Consider the following 18,309-nt stretch of genomic DNA (forward strand, 5'->3'; position numbering starts at 1 on the left):
CAACAATTTACAAACGTGTGGACTTTTTTTTTTTTTTACCTGTCTCATCTGTAGCAGATTGCATAATTTCACAATCCACTGCTTCTATGTAAGTAACAAGTCAGTTATTAGTATTACTGAATATGCACTAGATCAAGACATGTTGCCAAAAGACTACAGCTGCAAAATAAGGCTTTGGTTCTCCAACTGACACCTTAGCGAGTCAGATTGATACAACTTACCCCATTTGTCACAAAATTGCATGCCTTACACAGAGTATCATCTTAAGTCATTAATTAATGATATCATAGGTAGTTTGAATTAAGAATGTCTCATACTATCAATTTTATTAACATTTTTATTTTCCCAAATTTCACTACATCAGAAAATGTCTAGATAAACATAAGCGCTTAAGTTATACCTTATCTAGTATTAAGAATTGCAACTCTGCTCACTATTCATATTTAAGATTGCTACTACAAATAACAAGACAGAAGGAGCATGCAAACTGCAAGGCATTAAAATGAATTACACATGTTAAACAAGAACAAAATACATACTTTTCAGTTGCATTTGTTGGGGCAGGTCCAGGATTTCTCACATCTGGTTCTTGTACAGACCTAAAAAATTTCATTTGACAGCATAAGACTTCCAAACATCTGACTTACTTCACAGTGATATAACATGATAGAACAGAAAAGTCTACTAAATATTTACACAATTTTGTTTTATGGAAAGGCAGAAGCACAAAGTTCATACAGCTATCATATAATGAGGCATTATTCCTCATAATTAACACAATTAACAGGGCTCTTATTGCATCATTTAAATGCTGACAAATGTCACATTGACCTAAGCACCAGACAAATTCTATAAGGACTGCATTCTGGTATCTGCTTGCTGATGACAGAGGATCCTAAAGGCACAAGAATTGGAAATTAACTAGGGATGTATGAAAAAAGTTCTTTTAAAATATGCACTGTTTCTATGCACGCTTTTGGGAAATGTGTAAAAGAAAGAGATCAACAATCTGCACTTCTAAGAAAGGTAATTCACAGCCGAACTATCATATGAATTCACAAGCACAATTTGCACCTCTAAGAAAGGTAATTCACAGCCAAACTTTCATATGAATTCACGAATTCACAAGCAACAAACAGGATGTATAAAATCGACAAGTTATTAGGAGTAACAAATGCTCTACAATATTTTGGAAGGAAATTTCCAGTTTAACGTTCCATCACCACTTAGGTAACTGGTGATGGAGCACTAGTTCATTTGGAGAAGTATAGATGTAAACTTGATTAAGGACTCATTCAATCACTTAATATTATTTAGCAAAACTGCAAATGCCTTAAATTGCAATTAAAAGACAGATACCTGACCATTAATCTTCCAAAGGCATAGCAAGTGGATTAGCAACTGTGTCATCTTGCTCAGGTCAAAAATTCCAGCAAATGACAGAAAATGAGTATGTGGTGCTAATACCTAATCATAGAAAGAAGAGACAAAGGCAGAAGTCAGCAAATCAGTGAGGTTCATAACTACTAGCAACATACCCAAAATATACAAATCCAAAATACAGTGTCCAGATCTGAGAAATAATACATATAAGAAAACTGGATGTGGCTCAATGAATAAGCACCAGATTACAAGTCTAATGATCCAACACACAGTCAAACCTGGGATTATTTGTCACAGTTTCTTTTGCACTGACAATGATTTGTTAATATGAAAATACCATGTTACACTGCAATCCAGAGTCCATGTTAAACTGTGGGTTCCCCAATAAATAGTTGTGTAAAACTAAGTTAAAAGGCCAGAGGAAAGCAAGTGCATACAACTGCCTACAGGAGACTCATGTACAATACTGCACTGTAATAAAGAACTTTGGTACTGAGGACAGCTTTCCTCTATTTAAGGGAATTGGAAAATGTAGATAAGTTGTCTTCTTTTCCATTTTGCTAATGTGAGGCAGTGAGTACTAAGTACAAGGAGCATTACGATGAACAGTTCTGCCTACTTTCTCCTCTTGTTGTTATATTTTGTTCAAATATTCTATTCCAGTTATGTAACTGTGAGCATCAATGAAATTTCCAAACATACTAATTATGAAATAATAAAATTTCCAAACATATCAATTACGAAACTACCTTTTGTCATATTCTGATAATGTCCCACAGTTCCAAGTCTAGTGCTTATTCAGCTAATGCCTTTTTCTTTGTTTTACTTCGTCAGAACTTTCTTACACCACTGTCTTACCCCATATCTACTTTTTCATATTCTGTTATTCCAGTTCATTGTTAAAATCTTACAGGGTACTATACATGTAATGCTTCTTTTCTTCTACTTTCCCCATTTTCTTTTTTCTACTTCAATATGATAATTACAGCCACATCTACAATTTCAATATATTCAACTTCACACTTTTAACAATACTAATAAGCAGAGAAAAACTTATTTTATGCCTGGGGCATCTTTTACATCTACATGCACTCTCTCTGCATGCTGCAGCATGGTACACGGTAAAGGTACCTTGTACCACTACTAGTCATTTTCTTTCCTGTTTTACTCACAAATGGACCGAGGGAAAAACAACTGTCTATATGCCTGTGTACAAGCCCTAATTTCTCTTAGCTGCACCGTCCTTGCACAAAATGCATGTTGGTGGCAGTAGAATCAGTCTGCAATCAGCCGCAAATGCCGGTTCTCTAAATTTTCTCAAGAGTGCCTTGCAAAAAAATTTTGCCTTCCCTCCAGGGATTCACATTTGAGTTCATGATACATCTCCATAATACTTGTGTGCCAATCAAACTTACTGGTGACATATCTATCAGCACGCATATGACCTGCTTATGTCTTCCTTTAATCAGACCTGGTGGGGCTCCCACACTCTCACGCAGTGCTCAAGAACTGGTTGCACTAGTGTTCTATATGCAGTCTCCTTTATAGATGAGCTAAACTTCCTGATATTCTCCCAATATATGGAAGTCAGCCACTCACCTTCCCTACTACCATCTGTACAGGCTTGTTCGATTCAGAATCGATTTGCAACTTTACGCCTCAATATTTCATCAGTGTGGCTGTGTCAAGCAGCACACTACTAATGTTGCGTTCAAACATTACAGGTTTGTTTTTACTCCTCATCTGCATTAACTTACATTTTTATGCATTTAAAGGAGGCTGCCATTAGTCACACCAATTAGAAGTTTTGTCCAAGTCGTCTTGTGTCCTCCTACAGTTACTTAGTGACAACACCTTTCCACACACCACAGTTTCATCAGCAAACAGCTGCAAATTGCTACTCACCCTGTGCACCAGATCACTTATGTATACAGAGAGTAAGAGCAGTCCTCCACACTTTCCTGAGGCACTCCTGATGTTGCTCTTATCCCTGATGAACATTTGCCATTGAGCAAAACATACTGTGTTCTATAACTTAAGAAGTCTTTGAGCCACTCACATATCTGAAACTTATCACATGTCCTCAGATTTCCGTTAACAGTCTGCAGTGGAGCACTGTGTCAAACGCATTACAAAAATCAAGTAACACTGAATCCACATATTGCCCAATATCCATGGTTTGCAAGATATCATGTGAGAAAACAGCAAGCTGAGTTTCACGTGAGTGATTCTTTCAAAATCCACGCTGATTTGTGGACAGAAGCTTTTCTGTCCAAGGAAATTGAATTCAAACTCAGAATAGGTAAAAAAATTCTATACGAAACCAATGTTACAGATACTGGTCTATTCTTTTACCCTTAATCAGTCCCCACTTCACCACCTTCTGTGCAAGTATTGTGTAAATTAAAACTCTTCTTCTCTAATTATTTCCCACTCATACTAAAATCCAGTGAAATGATTAAATCTCCTAAAGTTTTTATTTGCATGAAGTCAGTAGTGAGATTACTTCACTCACACAGCACCTTACTTCTTAAATCCAAATAAAGTTTTTTTTTATATATATATAAAAATGTGAAAGATTTCTTCGTGACAATTAAGTGACATCAATTTTCATAAGTAGTTTTTCTAGCACTGTGGTTCCCAAGCAATTTATTCTGATTAACAGCTACCCTGAAAGTATGCCATTCTGAAAGGTTCAAGATCTTTTGTTTCACTTTCTTTCCTTTTCCTGACTTCCATTTGCCAGTGGCTGTACAGTTAAAAACCACCTATTTTTGTAATCAATCATTAGAATGGACAAAATTTTATTGCTGCCTGTATTGTATAAACTCTCTACAACAATCAGAGATTTTGACAATCTCAACCATTGACTACATCAGGAAAGCAACTGATTTTCATACAGAATTAACAACACAAGTGTAACAAAAACATTTAATGCAACAAACCCACAGACAAAACCTTTGGCTTACATCATTAGAATGGTTTACCACTTCTCTTATGACATTAGCCCTTATACACTTGCATGTTTATTACTCTTCACCACTCTGTGTGCAATTCTTTCCCTTCTTGTACTTTAGTTGGCAAGTTCACTATTTCCACAAAAAAGCAGCACACAAAATGATTTGACTCCCATCCTTACATGGAAATATTTTAAAATAAATCTTGCCGCCTCAATGTCTTTATACCCACAGTATCCCTAATTTAGAACTTTTTCCTCACACTAACATTTTTTTGTAAAAGATGTGCTTTCCAGAATTTTTAATTCCAACCGGGAGTATAAGCATAAACATAATAGTTCCTGTAGCAGCATTAAAGTGGCAGAATCTTTGTGAATAGTATATTTTCAATTGGAACCTTGCCAAGATGAAGATGTGCTCACACCATTTATTATGTCTCATCAGACTCTCAAAGTGTGTCATTCAGTTCAGTATGGAAATTGGCCACTGATTCTGCAAGAAATGATTGAGAATGTAATGAGGAGCTTCAGCAATGCATCACCAAAGGTAGAAGCTATCTGTGTGTTGTCATTTTTATGAAGCTATTTGTGTGTTGTTATTTTTAAGAAACAAACTTGTGTTTGGCTTTACAATAATGGCAATAAGTGTATAACAGTTATCTGTACATTATATTTCTGTAAATATATGCTAAACATCATAATAACCAAATGAAAATGTAGTACTTCTTGTGGGCCACTCTGTAGATTATATAAGTAGTGAAATATTGCATCATCATTCATTGATTACAAAATGAGGATTTCATTGTCTCATCTTGTATACACATAAGACTTGTTTAATATACGTGATTATCTTTAAGAATATTGTTAAATAAAGTCGTATATTTATTTTGACTGCCATGTTTCTTAACACCTTGGTGATCAAGCCTGAGCATAGCTCAGACTACAACTATGTGTTCAAGAGACAATGCCCAAGTATAGCTCGGGCTGTGATTTTCTCAATGCACGAGCTACTTATTGCTCAAAAACCGGACTCATTTCATATGAGAACAATGTTCACACACACCTCACTACCCGTCCCTTGATATATGCTGCCTTCAGTCATCAATTTCTAGAATTACTTAAAAAAACATTAGTAAACTTAACAGCTGTTGGTATGAATGGCTGAGCCAATACGTGATTGTGTTTGCATAAATTTGTGCGAGTACTCATTAGGTTCCACAGTTTCCTATAATTCTACTACAAATACGTCACACTGTTGAGTGAGCAAGAGATTTTAGAAGCTCAAGAAAAAGAAACTGCTCAATAATTCACCTCACACTTTTTTCTGGAAGGATAATTATACTTTCTGTTATTGTTATTCTAAAATTTGTAATCTATCAAAGAACTAAAGTGAACAAGAAAAATAAATCTTGATGCCCAATCTCTTTTTAGTATGTATTGCTCTTGAAGATATATCAATTACATATGTGCCAGGAACACTTTAAATAATAGCACAAATGGCTTGTTTTCTAGGCCCAACATTCTTCTAAATGGAGTGGTCGGTCTTCAAAGTATCAAGATATAGTATATTACGTGGTAAATTTGTCTCAATAAAAGCCCATAACAGGGACAGTGCCTTGCCTTGTGTGATTTGCAGAGCAATGCTTGCTGTGCTCACAGTGAAGTACAATAGGAATGCAAGAGGGAGTGACTTGATTATAACCATTAAATGTGTAATGCATTCCCAAACCAGTAATTGTAATCTAAAAAGTTTGCAAGGTACTAACAGCAGTAAGAAGTTTTGTGGCACCTGTTATTGTTGTTATAATTGTTGTCTTCAGTCCAAAGACTCGTTTGATGCAACTCTCCCTGCTACTCTATCTTGTGCAACCCTCTTCATCTTTGAATAACTTCAGCAATTCACATCCTCCTGAATCTGCTTACTGTTTTCACCTCTTTATCTCAACTACAATTTTTATGCCCTACGCATCCTTCCAATATGAAATCAGTGATCCCTTGACGTCTCAGAATGTGTCCTATAAACCGATATCCTTTTGTAGTCAGGATATGCCACACATTTCTTTTCTCCCCCATTCTATTCAGTACTATCTCATTAGTTCTTTGATCCACTCATCGGGCGCTGATAACCTCGCTGTTGTGCGCCCTAAAACATTAATCATCATCATCCTCATCCACTCATCTAATCTTCAGCATTCTCCTGGCACACCACATTTCTAAAGCTTCTATTCTCTTCTTGTCTGAACTGTTTATTATCCATGTTTTGCTTCCATATAGGGCTACACTCATGCAAATTCTTTCAGAAAAGACTCCCTGACACACAAATCTATATTCAATTGGAACAAATTTCTTTTCTTCAGAAAGACTTTTCTTTCCACTGCCAGTCTACATTTTATATCCTCTCTAATTTGGCCACCATCAGTTATTTTGTGCCCAAATAGGAAACCCATGAACTACTTTAAGTGTCTCATTTTCTAATCTAATTTCCTCAGCATCACCTGATTTAATTTGACTACCTTCCATTATCCTTGTTCTTCTTTTGTTGATGTTCATGTTATATCCTCCTTTGAAGACACTGTCCATTCCATTCAACTGCTCTTCCGCGTCCTGTACTGTTTCTGACAGAACTGCAATGTCATTGTCAAGCCTCAAAGTTTTCATTTCTTCGCCCTGAACTTTAATTCCTACTCGAAGTTTGTCTTCTGTTTCATTTATTGCTAGCTCAAAGTACAGATTGCATAACACTGGTGATAGACTGCAACCCTGTCTCACTTCCTCCTCAACCACTGCTTTTCTTTCATGCCCCTCAACTCTTATAATTGTCATCTGCTTTCTGTACAAGTTGCAAGTAGCCTTTCACTCCCCATATTTTACCCCCGCTACCTTCAGAATTTCAAAGAGAGTATTCCAGTCGACACTGTCAAAAGCTTTCTCCAAGTCCACAAATGTTTTGCCTTCTTTAACCTATCTTCTAAGATGAGTCATACAGTCAGATGTGCCTCATATGTGTTCCTACATTTTTCTGGAATTAAAACTGATCTCCCCCAAGGTCGGCTTCTACCAGTCTTTACATCCTTCTGTAAAGAATTTGTGTTAGTATTTTGCAACCATGTCTTATTAAACTGATAGTTCGGTAAAATTCCACCTGTCAGCAGCTGCTTTCTTTGGAATTTGAATTATTACATTCTTATTTAAATATGAGTGTATTTGGCCCATCTCATACATCTTGCACCCCACATGGAAGAGTGTTGTGATGGCTGGCTCTTCCAAGGCTGTCAGCAGCTCTGACAGAAGGTTGTGTACTACTTGTGTTGATTTAGATCTCTCAGTGCCCTGTCAAATTCTTCACACAGTTTCATATCTCCGATCTCATCTACATCTATGTCCTCTTCGATTTCTACAATAATGCCTCTTCCTGTCAATTTCATTTTTTAGAGATTTGTATTCCCTTTCTCCTGCTTTGTTTGTTGCATTTTTATGTTTTCTCCTTTCATAAATTCAATTCAATATCTCCTTTGGTCTCCAAGGATTTCTAGTAAGTCTTGTCTTCTTATATCTTTGATCCTCTGCTTCTTTCACTATTTCATATCTCACAGCTATCTACTCGTCTTCTTCTGTATTCCTTTTTCCTGTTCTAGTCAATCTTTGCCAAATGCTCCCTCTGAAACTCTCAACAACCTCTGGTTTGTTCAAACTATCCAGGTCCCATCTACTTAATTTCCTCCCTTTTTGCAATTTATTCAGTTTTAATCTACAGTTCATAACCGATAAATTGTGGTCAGGGTCCACATCTGCACCTGGAAAAGTCTTACAATTTAAAATCTGGTTCCGAAATCTCTGTCTTACTATTATATAAGCATCTGAAACTGGCTGGTGTCTCCGGGTCTCTTCCAAGTACACAACCTCTTTCATGATTCTTAAATCAAGTGGTAGTGATGATTAAATTATACTCTCTGTGCCAAATTCTACCAGGCAGCTTCCTCTTTCATTCCTTTCCCGCAGTCCATATTCACCTACTATTTTTCCTTCTCTCCCTTTTCCTACTATCGAATTCCAGTCACCAACCACAATTAAATTTTTGTCTCCCTTAAATATCTGAATAATTTCTTTTATCTCATCACACATTTCTTCAATCTCTCAATGATCAGCGGAGCTAGTTGACATACAAACTTTTACTACTGTGTTAGGTATGGGCTTCATGTCCATCTTGGCTACAATAATGCATTCACTATGCTGTAAATAGTGGCTTACCTGCATTCTTATTTTCTTATTCATTATTAAACCCATTCATCCATTATCCCTACTTAATTTTGTATTTATACCCCTGTACTCAACTGACCAGACATACTGTTCCTCGTGCCACTGAACTTCACTAATTCCCATTATATCTAACTTCAACAAATCCATTTCTCTCTTTAAATTTTCTAACATACCTGCTCAATTCTGCTCAATCATGGGATCTAGAATTCCATGCTTTGGTCCATAGAACGCCAGTTTTGTTTCTCCTGATTACATCGTCTTCCTGAGCAGCCCCCACCCGGAGATCTGAATGGGGACTATTATACCTCTGGAATATTTTACCCAAGAGAATGCAGTCATCATTTAACTTTAGAAATGCACACCCACTGGAAAAATTACAGCTACAGTTTCCCCTTTCTATCAGCCATTTGCAGTACCAGCACAAGAAGGCTGTTTAGGCTGATGTTACAAGGCCAGATCAGTCTGCCACCCAGACTATTGCCCCTGCAACTGCTGGAAAGGCTGCTGTCTCTCTTCAGGAACCATACATGTGTCTCGCCTCTCGAAAGATACCCCTTCATTGTGGCTGCACCTGTATGGCTATCTGTATCGCTGAGGCATGTAAGCCACCCCCACCAACAGAAAGGTCCACTGTTCATGGGGCTTATATAAAGATGAAAGTACTATTTGAAACACCCAGTAACTTTAGTCAAGCTTTCTCTCATGACATCAGCAACTGTAGAAAAGCTTTGATGATGATGATGATGATGATGATTCATGGGTGAGGGCACTAAACAGCAAGGTCATCTGTGCCCTTGCGTGAATGATATACAGACGAGTATGGTGAAAACCTATTAAAAATAATAAAATTGGAAAACCATATTGCAATTACACACACATGAGTTTAAAAGACAACTCCAATTTGGTGAGCGTCAGAAAAGCCCTCAGTAAAAGTCACACGAAACACAGCAAAATAGTAAGACAAAATGAAGGATGACTACTTCGAAATAATGGGTGATCGTGCCACTTTCACAACAAATTGGGAAAATTCTGGATAACACACGAAATCTTAAAACATGAACCACACTTGATTCATTATCAGTTAAAATAGATGGCAGGTCCTGTGGGAGACCAAGGTCTGTATGACAGTGCGTAGCCGTCCAGGAACACCCACTGATAGAGCTGCAACAAAAATTATGCCTCCAGGTGTACGCCTTTTCCAAATTGAAGATGCCACCAATAAGGTGTTGCTCACGCAGAAAAGTATGTCAAATTGTTGCTTCAAGTAGGATCAGCTTACTGACAGTGGAGTGATACTTCCTGAAACTGGGATGGGAGCGACTTAGCAGGGACCTGGTTTGGAGGACCCACACTAGGTGCCAGTTGACAATACACTGATGCACCAAAGGAACTGGTACAGGCATGTCAGGAATGCCTATGTAAGACAACAAGTATTTGGCGCAGTTGTTAGATTGGTTGCTGCTGCTACAATGGCAGGTTATCATGATTTAAGTGAGTTTGAATGTGGTGTTGTTGTCTGCACATGAGTGATGAGACACAGCATCTCCGAGATAGCAATGAAGTGGGAATTTTTCCTTATGACCATTTCATGAGTGTACCGTGAATATGAGGAATCCGGCTAAACATCAGTTCTCAGACATTGCTGTGGCTGGAAAAAGATTCTGCAAGAATGGGACCAATAGTGACTGAAGAGAATCGTTCAGCGCGACAGAAGTGCCACCCTTCCCCAATTTGCTGCAGATTTCAATGCTGGGTCATCAACAAGTGTCAGTATGCGAACCATTCAATGAAACATCATTGATATGGGCTTCCACAGCCAAAGGCCCACTCATGTACTCTTGATGACTGAATGACACAAAGCTTTAAGCCTCACCCGGACCGGTCAACACCGACATTGGACTGTTGATGACTGGAAACACATGCCTGGTCGGATGAGTCTTGTTTCAAATTGTATCGAGTGGATGAATGTGTCGGGAATGGAGACAACCTCATGAATCCATGGACCCTGCATGTCAGCAGGGGTTGTTCAAGCTGGTGGAGGCTCTGTAATGGTATGGGGCATGTGCAGTTAGAGTGATATGGGACCCCTGATACATCTAGACATGTCTCCAACAGGTGACATGTACGTAAACATCCTGTCTGATCATCTACATCGATTCATGTCCATTGTGCATTCCAACGGACTTCAGCAATTCCAGCAGGACAATGTGACACCCCACACATTCAGAATTGCTACAGAGTGGCTCCAGAAACACTCTTCTGAGTTTAAACATTTCCACTAGCCACCAAACTCCCCAGACATGAACATTATAGAGCACATCTCATATGCCTTGCAATGTGGTGTTCAGACGAGATCTCCAAACTCTCATACTCTTACAGATTTATGGCTAGTCCTGCAGGATTCATGGTATCATTTCCCTCCGGCGCTACTTCAGACATTAGTTGAGTCCATGCCACATCGTGTTGCGGCACTTCTGAGTGCCCATGAGGGGCCTACATGATGTAGGTGTACCACTTCCTTTGGCTCTTCAGTGTATGCTCTAGTGTCTTTCCCGTGCAGCTTGTGACACTAATGCTACGAAATCTACCAGGGTTAGTCTGATTCTTCCGTGATTTAAAAAAAAAGCAACAAGATTTAAATAGGTTCTTTCCACGAGTTGGTGAAGTCTCCTGTTATCCAAATTTCATTAAAAAACTGAAGAAGGACCACATTTGATGGTGGATCCAACTGTTTCACATGTTGTACGTTATCAGATTATGACTGGGCATAGTATCCCAAGCTATTGATAATACAGAATCCAACTCCCACAGAGAGAAAGGCTTGTTGTATTCCTCAATGTTGGCCATCATAACCAAACCTCTCCTGTGACTCCCGATAATGACAGAAAGCTGGATCCGCAAGAGGATCAGTTGTAATGGTCTTGCACAACTGAGCCACTGTCTGAGCAATGTGTCGCAGTGATGTTTGGAGATACCCCTACTCTCGTAAAGCTGCTATTGGTGGTCACAAGTTACATCATAAGATCCTCCCGATGGCTTCCAATACATTACTTTCAGATGTGGACCTGTTGATGTAGTTCAGGAACTCTTGCCAAGACCTCTTCTTATTCTTGTCTTTGCCCATATCATTCGAAAGGTTCCAAGATTCACATCTGTAAGGCATCAATTGAATCTTTGCACAGCTGCCCTCCGGTCCCTGACTGCAGAATGACATTTATCATTCCGCTAGCGGATAAGCTGCCTCCTAGGTGTTAGCACTGACTTCGTGTTAGATGCATCAGTGGCGTGGTGGATCATGACTGTAATGTGATCCACCCAGACCTGGATGCTGTCATACTCCCAGAAAAAATGCTAACTGCCTGTAAATCATTCAGTTAGCTTTCCTGAACAGCTATCGGCTTCCTTTCAGGATCTGCCCCTTTGGGCAAATGGATCCAGACAACAGGGTAGTGGTTGCTACCATTCAAGTCATCATCCACTCCCCATTGAGAGGTGTTTGCAAGGGCAGTGAGCAGGAGAAGAGGTCTATTTCCGCAGGTTCAGGTGGGGAGGGGGGGGGGGGGGGGGGCACTAAAATGTGTAACTCGACCCACATTTATCAATAGGTGTCTGTAGTTCATATCAGATCTTCAAATAACTGACCCCTGGGCTAAGTGGGGTTAGAACCCCATAGCACACTGTGTGCATTAAATACCACAAATGCAAAAAAGGATGAGGTATTTCATCAAGAAGATGTGAGAGGACGTCACTATCAAGGGGCTCATAGGGTGGTAGGTACACAGAGCACACCATGACAGAAATATGAGCCACTGTCTGAACAGAAAATGCTTTTAGTGCTGTGGTTAAGGGCACAGGTGAGGAGTGGAATGTGTCCTTGATGAACACTGCTACCCCACTTTTCACCCTGTTACCAGTAAGACTGTCTTCTCTGTAGTGATGGTAACCTAAAAGTACAGGTGTGTGTATCTGTTTCAAATGAGTCTCTTGTAGACAGAGGCAAAAAGATCTATCCTTTATGAAGGGTCTCAGTTCCTTCAGATGAATCCAACATCCATTCATATTCCAATAAAGTAAGGGAGACATTTCAGTGGTGTGGTTTTGATTTACTCCTATCCTGGCGAGGCACTTGTACAGTGAAGGAGAATTCGGTGGCGAAGCATTGAAATCCACAATATCCTCCTGATCAGACAGACATGCCAGAATGACATCGTATGGCGCCCAAAACAGCTTCTGATCTGAACGTTGCCACCCTTTGATGATGATTGGGGAACTGGACATGGAGATGCACTCTGCTTTTGGGATGCCTTTCTGATACTCACTGCGAAAATATTGCTGATCTCTTCTGTTGTTGCTGCCTTGATCACTATGTCTCTACTCAATTTGCTCTAGCATGTAAAGGTGAAAGTACAGGTGCTGCTGCTGGGTAAAGGCATGCTGGATGTCATCTGCATCGAAGTGTCCAGCTTGATAACAGGTTTCTGCACCATGGACGGATATGAAATGCAATACATAAGGTCTTTGTTGCCTTATATTCTATTTCGGCTTCTGCATAGGGGATCTGCTCGGTCACTTTTGTCTCCTGAATTTTGCATTCTCAACAAAAACAGGGTAGTCTCAGTTCCAGACTTGGCGGCTCCCAGAGCAGTTAATGCCTACTGGTGGTGGTGGGCAGTCAGTCTCAGGTTCATGGGCTGCCTTTCCACACTTCCACAGGTCACTTCACCTCCACACCTCAGCATTGTATGGCCAAACCACTGGCATGTATAGCCCCACACAGGGTTAGGAATGTAAGGCCTAACCTTAAATCAAAGGAATCCTTACATAATGTGTTCAGGCAGTGCTGGAGAATTGAAGGTGGTACTCTTCTCAACTTCTCTATTATTCCTTTGTGTCCTTTACTCCACATCCACTATCCTCCATCTCCATGCTGCCCACTCTTGTTTGAGTTCTGGGATAGGTGTGTCCATAAAATCATGGCATGTGACCACACCCTTGCTTAAGTTGGGGGAGTTATGCAACTCAACAATAATGTCATTGTCACCCAATTTTTCCAACTTCTAAGATGTTCCACCTGCTTTGCCCTGTTAGTAGCAAATTTTGACTGCACATGACTAATGCATTACCCAGTTCCTGTACGAATTTGGAAGAGTACTCAAAGAGGCATGTATCAATAAAACTTATGCTGTTTTTGCAACATTATTCACATTTTGTACATGGTTATTTTGGCTAATAAAATGTTGGTTAAATTTTCCATCCTTACAGCTGACACACACACACACACACACACACACACACACACACACACACACACACACACAAAGAAAAAAAAGTATATTAGGTTGTTAGTTGGCAAAGTCAGTTAATATGATACCATGAGAAAAGGCAGCAGTGAAATGTTGTGTGTCACAAGGACTGGGGATCTTGGCTTAACCACCTGGATTGCAAGGACAGTACAAACCTCTCCCCCCTGCTCCACCCCCCCCCCCCCCCCCAGGAGGCTCACCTCCCTTTCATGAGTTGGGGTGTGGCACACAAGGATCTCTGAGCTTTTGTGCCCATTTCTTCCATCCCAGGCAGCATCCCCCCTTTCCCGTTCCCCTCCCTGTCTGTCCTCACTCCTTCACCTCTGCTGCCTCCTTCCCATGTCTGTGTCCATGCATATTCGGCATGTGACTCAGCACCTCTTCCATCTTTCTTTGACACCATTGTCGTTTAACGCTATACAGCCAAGCACAGTAACCAGCCCGTGTGATGGATTCATTATGTACTCGTTTGGTTGAACCCTCTGATGACAAAGGGTTGATGCCTCAGATACCTGAGCTGCTACCATCCATTGTATACCTAGGAGTGGTTGCTTGTCTTTCAGGAGCATTGGAACTCGCAGCAATGGCCACTGTGTCAGGTGGCCCTTCCTGTGGCTGGTTGACGCCTAAGGGGAGAGCCCCGATTTGAATGGGTAGTATTGGGGTGGACACTTTGCATATGAAATGCATTGAGCTTCAAATGCAATGAACATCAGCATCGTACACGCCTTCATCAACCAGAAAAGTCAGCAATTGTTGAACACTGTCTGAATATAGGACATCGCACAGTTTATGAAAAGACGGAAGTTTTACACCCAGCATCATCTTTCTGGGATTGCGTCATTACGGAAGCAATACATATCTGTACAGCCGATACTCTCATCAACAGGGATGTGGGATTTCAACTGAGCACAGCTTGGAACCCTGCATTGGCCGCTATTACATCACTAAGTGAAAAATCAAGATTTTCGATAACAGATCTGAAATAACATTGGTCTATTACAGTCTTTGGTGAGTAACATCTGGCCGCACCGTTAGTAAACACAGCGTACAGTGCACACGCAGGAGAGCTGCCGTGTGATTTTCAGCAGAGGGTGTTTGAATGGGGCACCATCTATCTGCAAATCATTTGCACATGCACATTTTCCACTCCTGCACATTCTTTGCGTGCGTATTCTAGAAATGGGGTGTCAACGTGCAGATACCATCAGTCATACCTAGCCACCAGCAAGGTTGAACCACCTGAAGATGTCGCCAGTTGCTCTGAGGAAATATTATGGAATTTACACAACATAATCTGTCAGCAAACCCGTGAAGACTATTTACAACATATCTGCCAGGAAAGCTTGAAGAGTGAGATCTGTAGTGTTTGCATAGTGTTGTCAGTGCTATTAAACAAGCAACACTGCACGAAATAAATGCAGAAGTCAATGTGGGAAATAAAATGTAATACAGTAAAGCAAAATTTGGTATTCATGGACTATGACAACAGACGACCAATGCGACTGCTTCTGCTAACAGCTCGACACCACCTTCAGCACCTCTCCTGCGCTTGTGATCATACTGGTTGGACCCGAGACGACTGGAAAACCATAGCCTGGCCAGATGAGTCCCGATTTCAGTTGGTAACAGCTGGTGGCAGCTTCATAATGGTGTGGGCTGCGTTTACATGGAATGGACTGGGCCCTCTGAACGTCCAGATACTTTGAGACCAACTGCAGCCATTCATGGACTTCATGTTCCCAAACGACGACGGAATTTTTATGGATGATAAAGCACCATGTCACAATTTTCTGTGATTTGTCTAAAGAATATTCTTGACAGTTCGAGCGAGGCCACCAAGATCATCCAACATGCATCCCTCTGAACGTTTATGGAACATAATTGAGAGGTCAGTTCGTGGACAAAATCCTCCACCAGCAACACTTCCACACTTATGGATGGCTACAGAGGCAGCATGGTTCAATATTTCTGCAGGGAACTTCCAACAACTTGTTGAGTCCATGCCACATCGAGCTGCAGCACTATGTCGGGCAAAAGGAGGTCAGACACAATATTACGTGGTATTCCATGACTTTTGTCATCTCAATGTAAATAAGAGATAAAGTATTTAAAAGATGGCGCCTTCTGTTGGTGTCAAATGTAAGGACAAGACGTCCTTAAGAAATATATGGACATAACAGCTTGTTTACAAAAAATAAAAAAATTACATAAGCCAAGCATAAAACGTAGGATATATAAATAAATTAACATCTTTATGAGGAGAATTATGCCAATGCTCAGTAATACCCTTTGGAATATTGTCATCATCGAATCATAAAATGTCTGATTCTTGGTTGTTCAAAAAAGGATTACGTTTTTAGCTACATGAGAGTGTTCCACAATCTCCAAACTCCAGCAAAATCAAATTCTTACTATTGGCACACGATACAAAGCCTGGAGCAATTCTAGTACAGGTTCTGCATGTTCACTAGCATTTAAACGTTCAGTGACTGAAGAATTATTTTTAAGTGCACCTTTTTAGTGAGCATATGCTCCTGAAATCTTGTTCTGAACATCTGGCCAGTCTGCCCCTATGTAAGACATAGGACACTGAGCACATAACTTATAACCTCTGGAATGAGAGAATCTGTCTTTACATAGCTGCTTGTTACATATAAAGGGATACTGAATTTTATCATGAATGGAATAAGCTACTTTAACATTATAGCTCCTGAACAGCCTAGTGAGCTGACAGCTTCCCCGAGACCGGTAGGACAATAGCTTTTGCTTTTGGAATTACAAAATTAGCACCTGTTTAACTACCACTTTCTTTTACTTTTCATTTGTACAACTTATCAACATTGTTTGGGTCACATCCATTGCTACTAACTACTACCTGTAAATTGACTATTTCACCATCAACAGTAGCTGGGGTTAAAAGAAGTTCACACAGGCGATCTACCATGGCTCTGAAGAAATTCATTTTGTACCGATATGGATACCATGATGATGCACGTATTATTGAGTTGCTGGTGATTGGCTTGTGATAGGTGTCAAAATTAATTTCATTACTGGTGAGCAGAAGCTTTACATCCAAATAATCAAACACTTTGTCTGGAGCCCTTACTTCATAAGTGACAGATTTTAGAATAATGTTGTTGTTGTTGTTGTCGTGGTGGTGGTGGTGGTGGTGGTGGTCTTCAGTCCTGAGACTGGTTTGACGCAGCTCTCCATGCTACTCTATCCTGTGCAAGCTTCATCATCTCCCAGTATCTACTGCAGCCTACATCCTTCTGAATCTGCTTAGTGTATTTATCTCTTGATCTCCCTCTACGATTTTTACCCTCCACCCTGCCCTCCAGTACTAAATTGGTGATCCCTTGATGCCTCAGAACATGTCCTTCTTCTAGTCACGTTGTGCCACGAACTCCTCTTCTCTCCAATTCTATTCAATACCTCCTCATTAGTTATGTGATCTACCCATCTAATCTTCAGCATTCTTCTGTAGCACCACATTTCCAAAGCTTCTATTCTCTTCTTGTCCAAACAATTTATCATCCACGGTTCACTTCCATACATGGCTACAATGCATACAAATACTTTCAGAAACGGCTTCCTGACATTTAAGTCTATACTCAATGTTAACAAATTCCTCTTCTTCAGAAACGCTTTCCTTGCCATTAACAGTCTACATTTTATATCCTCTCTACTTTGACCATCATCAGTTATTTTGCTCCCCAAATAGCAAAACTCCTTTACTACTTTAAGTGTCTCATTTCCTAATCTAATTCCCTCAGCATCACCCAACTTAATTCGACTACATTTCATTATCCTCATTTTGCTTTTGTTGATGTTCATCTTATACCCTCCTTTCAAGACACTGTCTATTCCGTTCAACTGCTCTTCCAAGTCCTTTGCTGTCTCTGACAGAATTACAACGTCATCGGCGAACCTCAAAGTTTTTATTTCTTCTCCATGGATTTTAATACCTACTCCGAACTTTTCTTCTGTTTCCTTTACTGCTTGCTCAATACACAGATTGAATAGCATCGGGGAGAGGCCACAACCCTGTCTCACTCCCTTCCCAACCACTGCTTTCCTTTCATGTCCCTCAACTCTTATAACTGGCATCTGCTTTCTGTACAAATTGTAAATAGCCTTTTGCTCCCTGTATTTTACCCCTGCCACATTCAGAATTTGAAACAGAGTGTTCCAGTCAACATTGTCAAAAGCTTTCTCTAAGTCTACAAATGCTAGAAATGTAGGTTTGCCTTTCCTTAATCTTTCTTCTAAGATAAGTCGTAGGGTCAGTATTGCCTCACGTATTCCAACATTTCTACGGAATCCAAACTGATCTTCCCCGAGGTTGGCTTCTACCAGTTTTTCCTTTAGTCTGAAAAGAATTCGCGTTAGTATTTTGCAGCTGTG

The 18,309-nt window shown here is 40.1% G+C and overlaps 1 protein-coding gene across 2 annotated transcripts in view; it reads right to left on the reverse strand.

Moving 5' to 3' along the window:
- LOC124605326 (titin homolog) overlaps window positions 1-18,309 on the reverse strand; it is an 83,023-nt gene that overhangs the window by 53,888 nt on the left and 10,826 nt on the right. For both annotated transcript variants that reach the window (XM_047136932.1, XM_047136931.1), the window contains exon 3: window positions 540-599. In XM_047136932.1, coding sequence (XP_046992888.1) covers window positions 540-599 — 60 coding nt within the window. The remainder of the gene's footprint in view (window positions 1-539; window positions 600-18,309) is intronic.

The sequence above is a fragment of the Schistocerca americana genome, chromosome 3 (assembly GCF_021461395.2).
Source record: "Schistocerca americana isolate TAMUIC-IGC-003095 chromosome 3, iqSchAmer2.1, whole genome shotgun sequence".
NCBI classification, from domain to species: domain Eukaryota; kingdom Metazoa; phylum Arthropoda; class Insecta; order Orthoptera; family Acrididae; genus Schistocerca; species Schistocerca americana.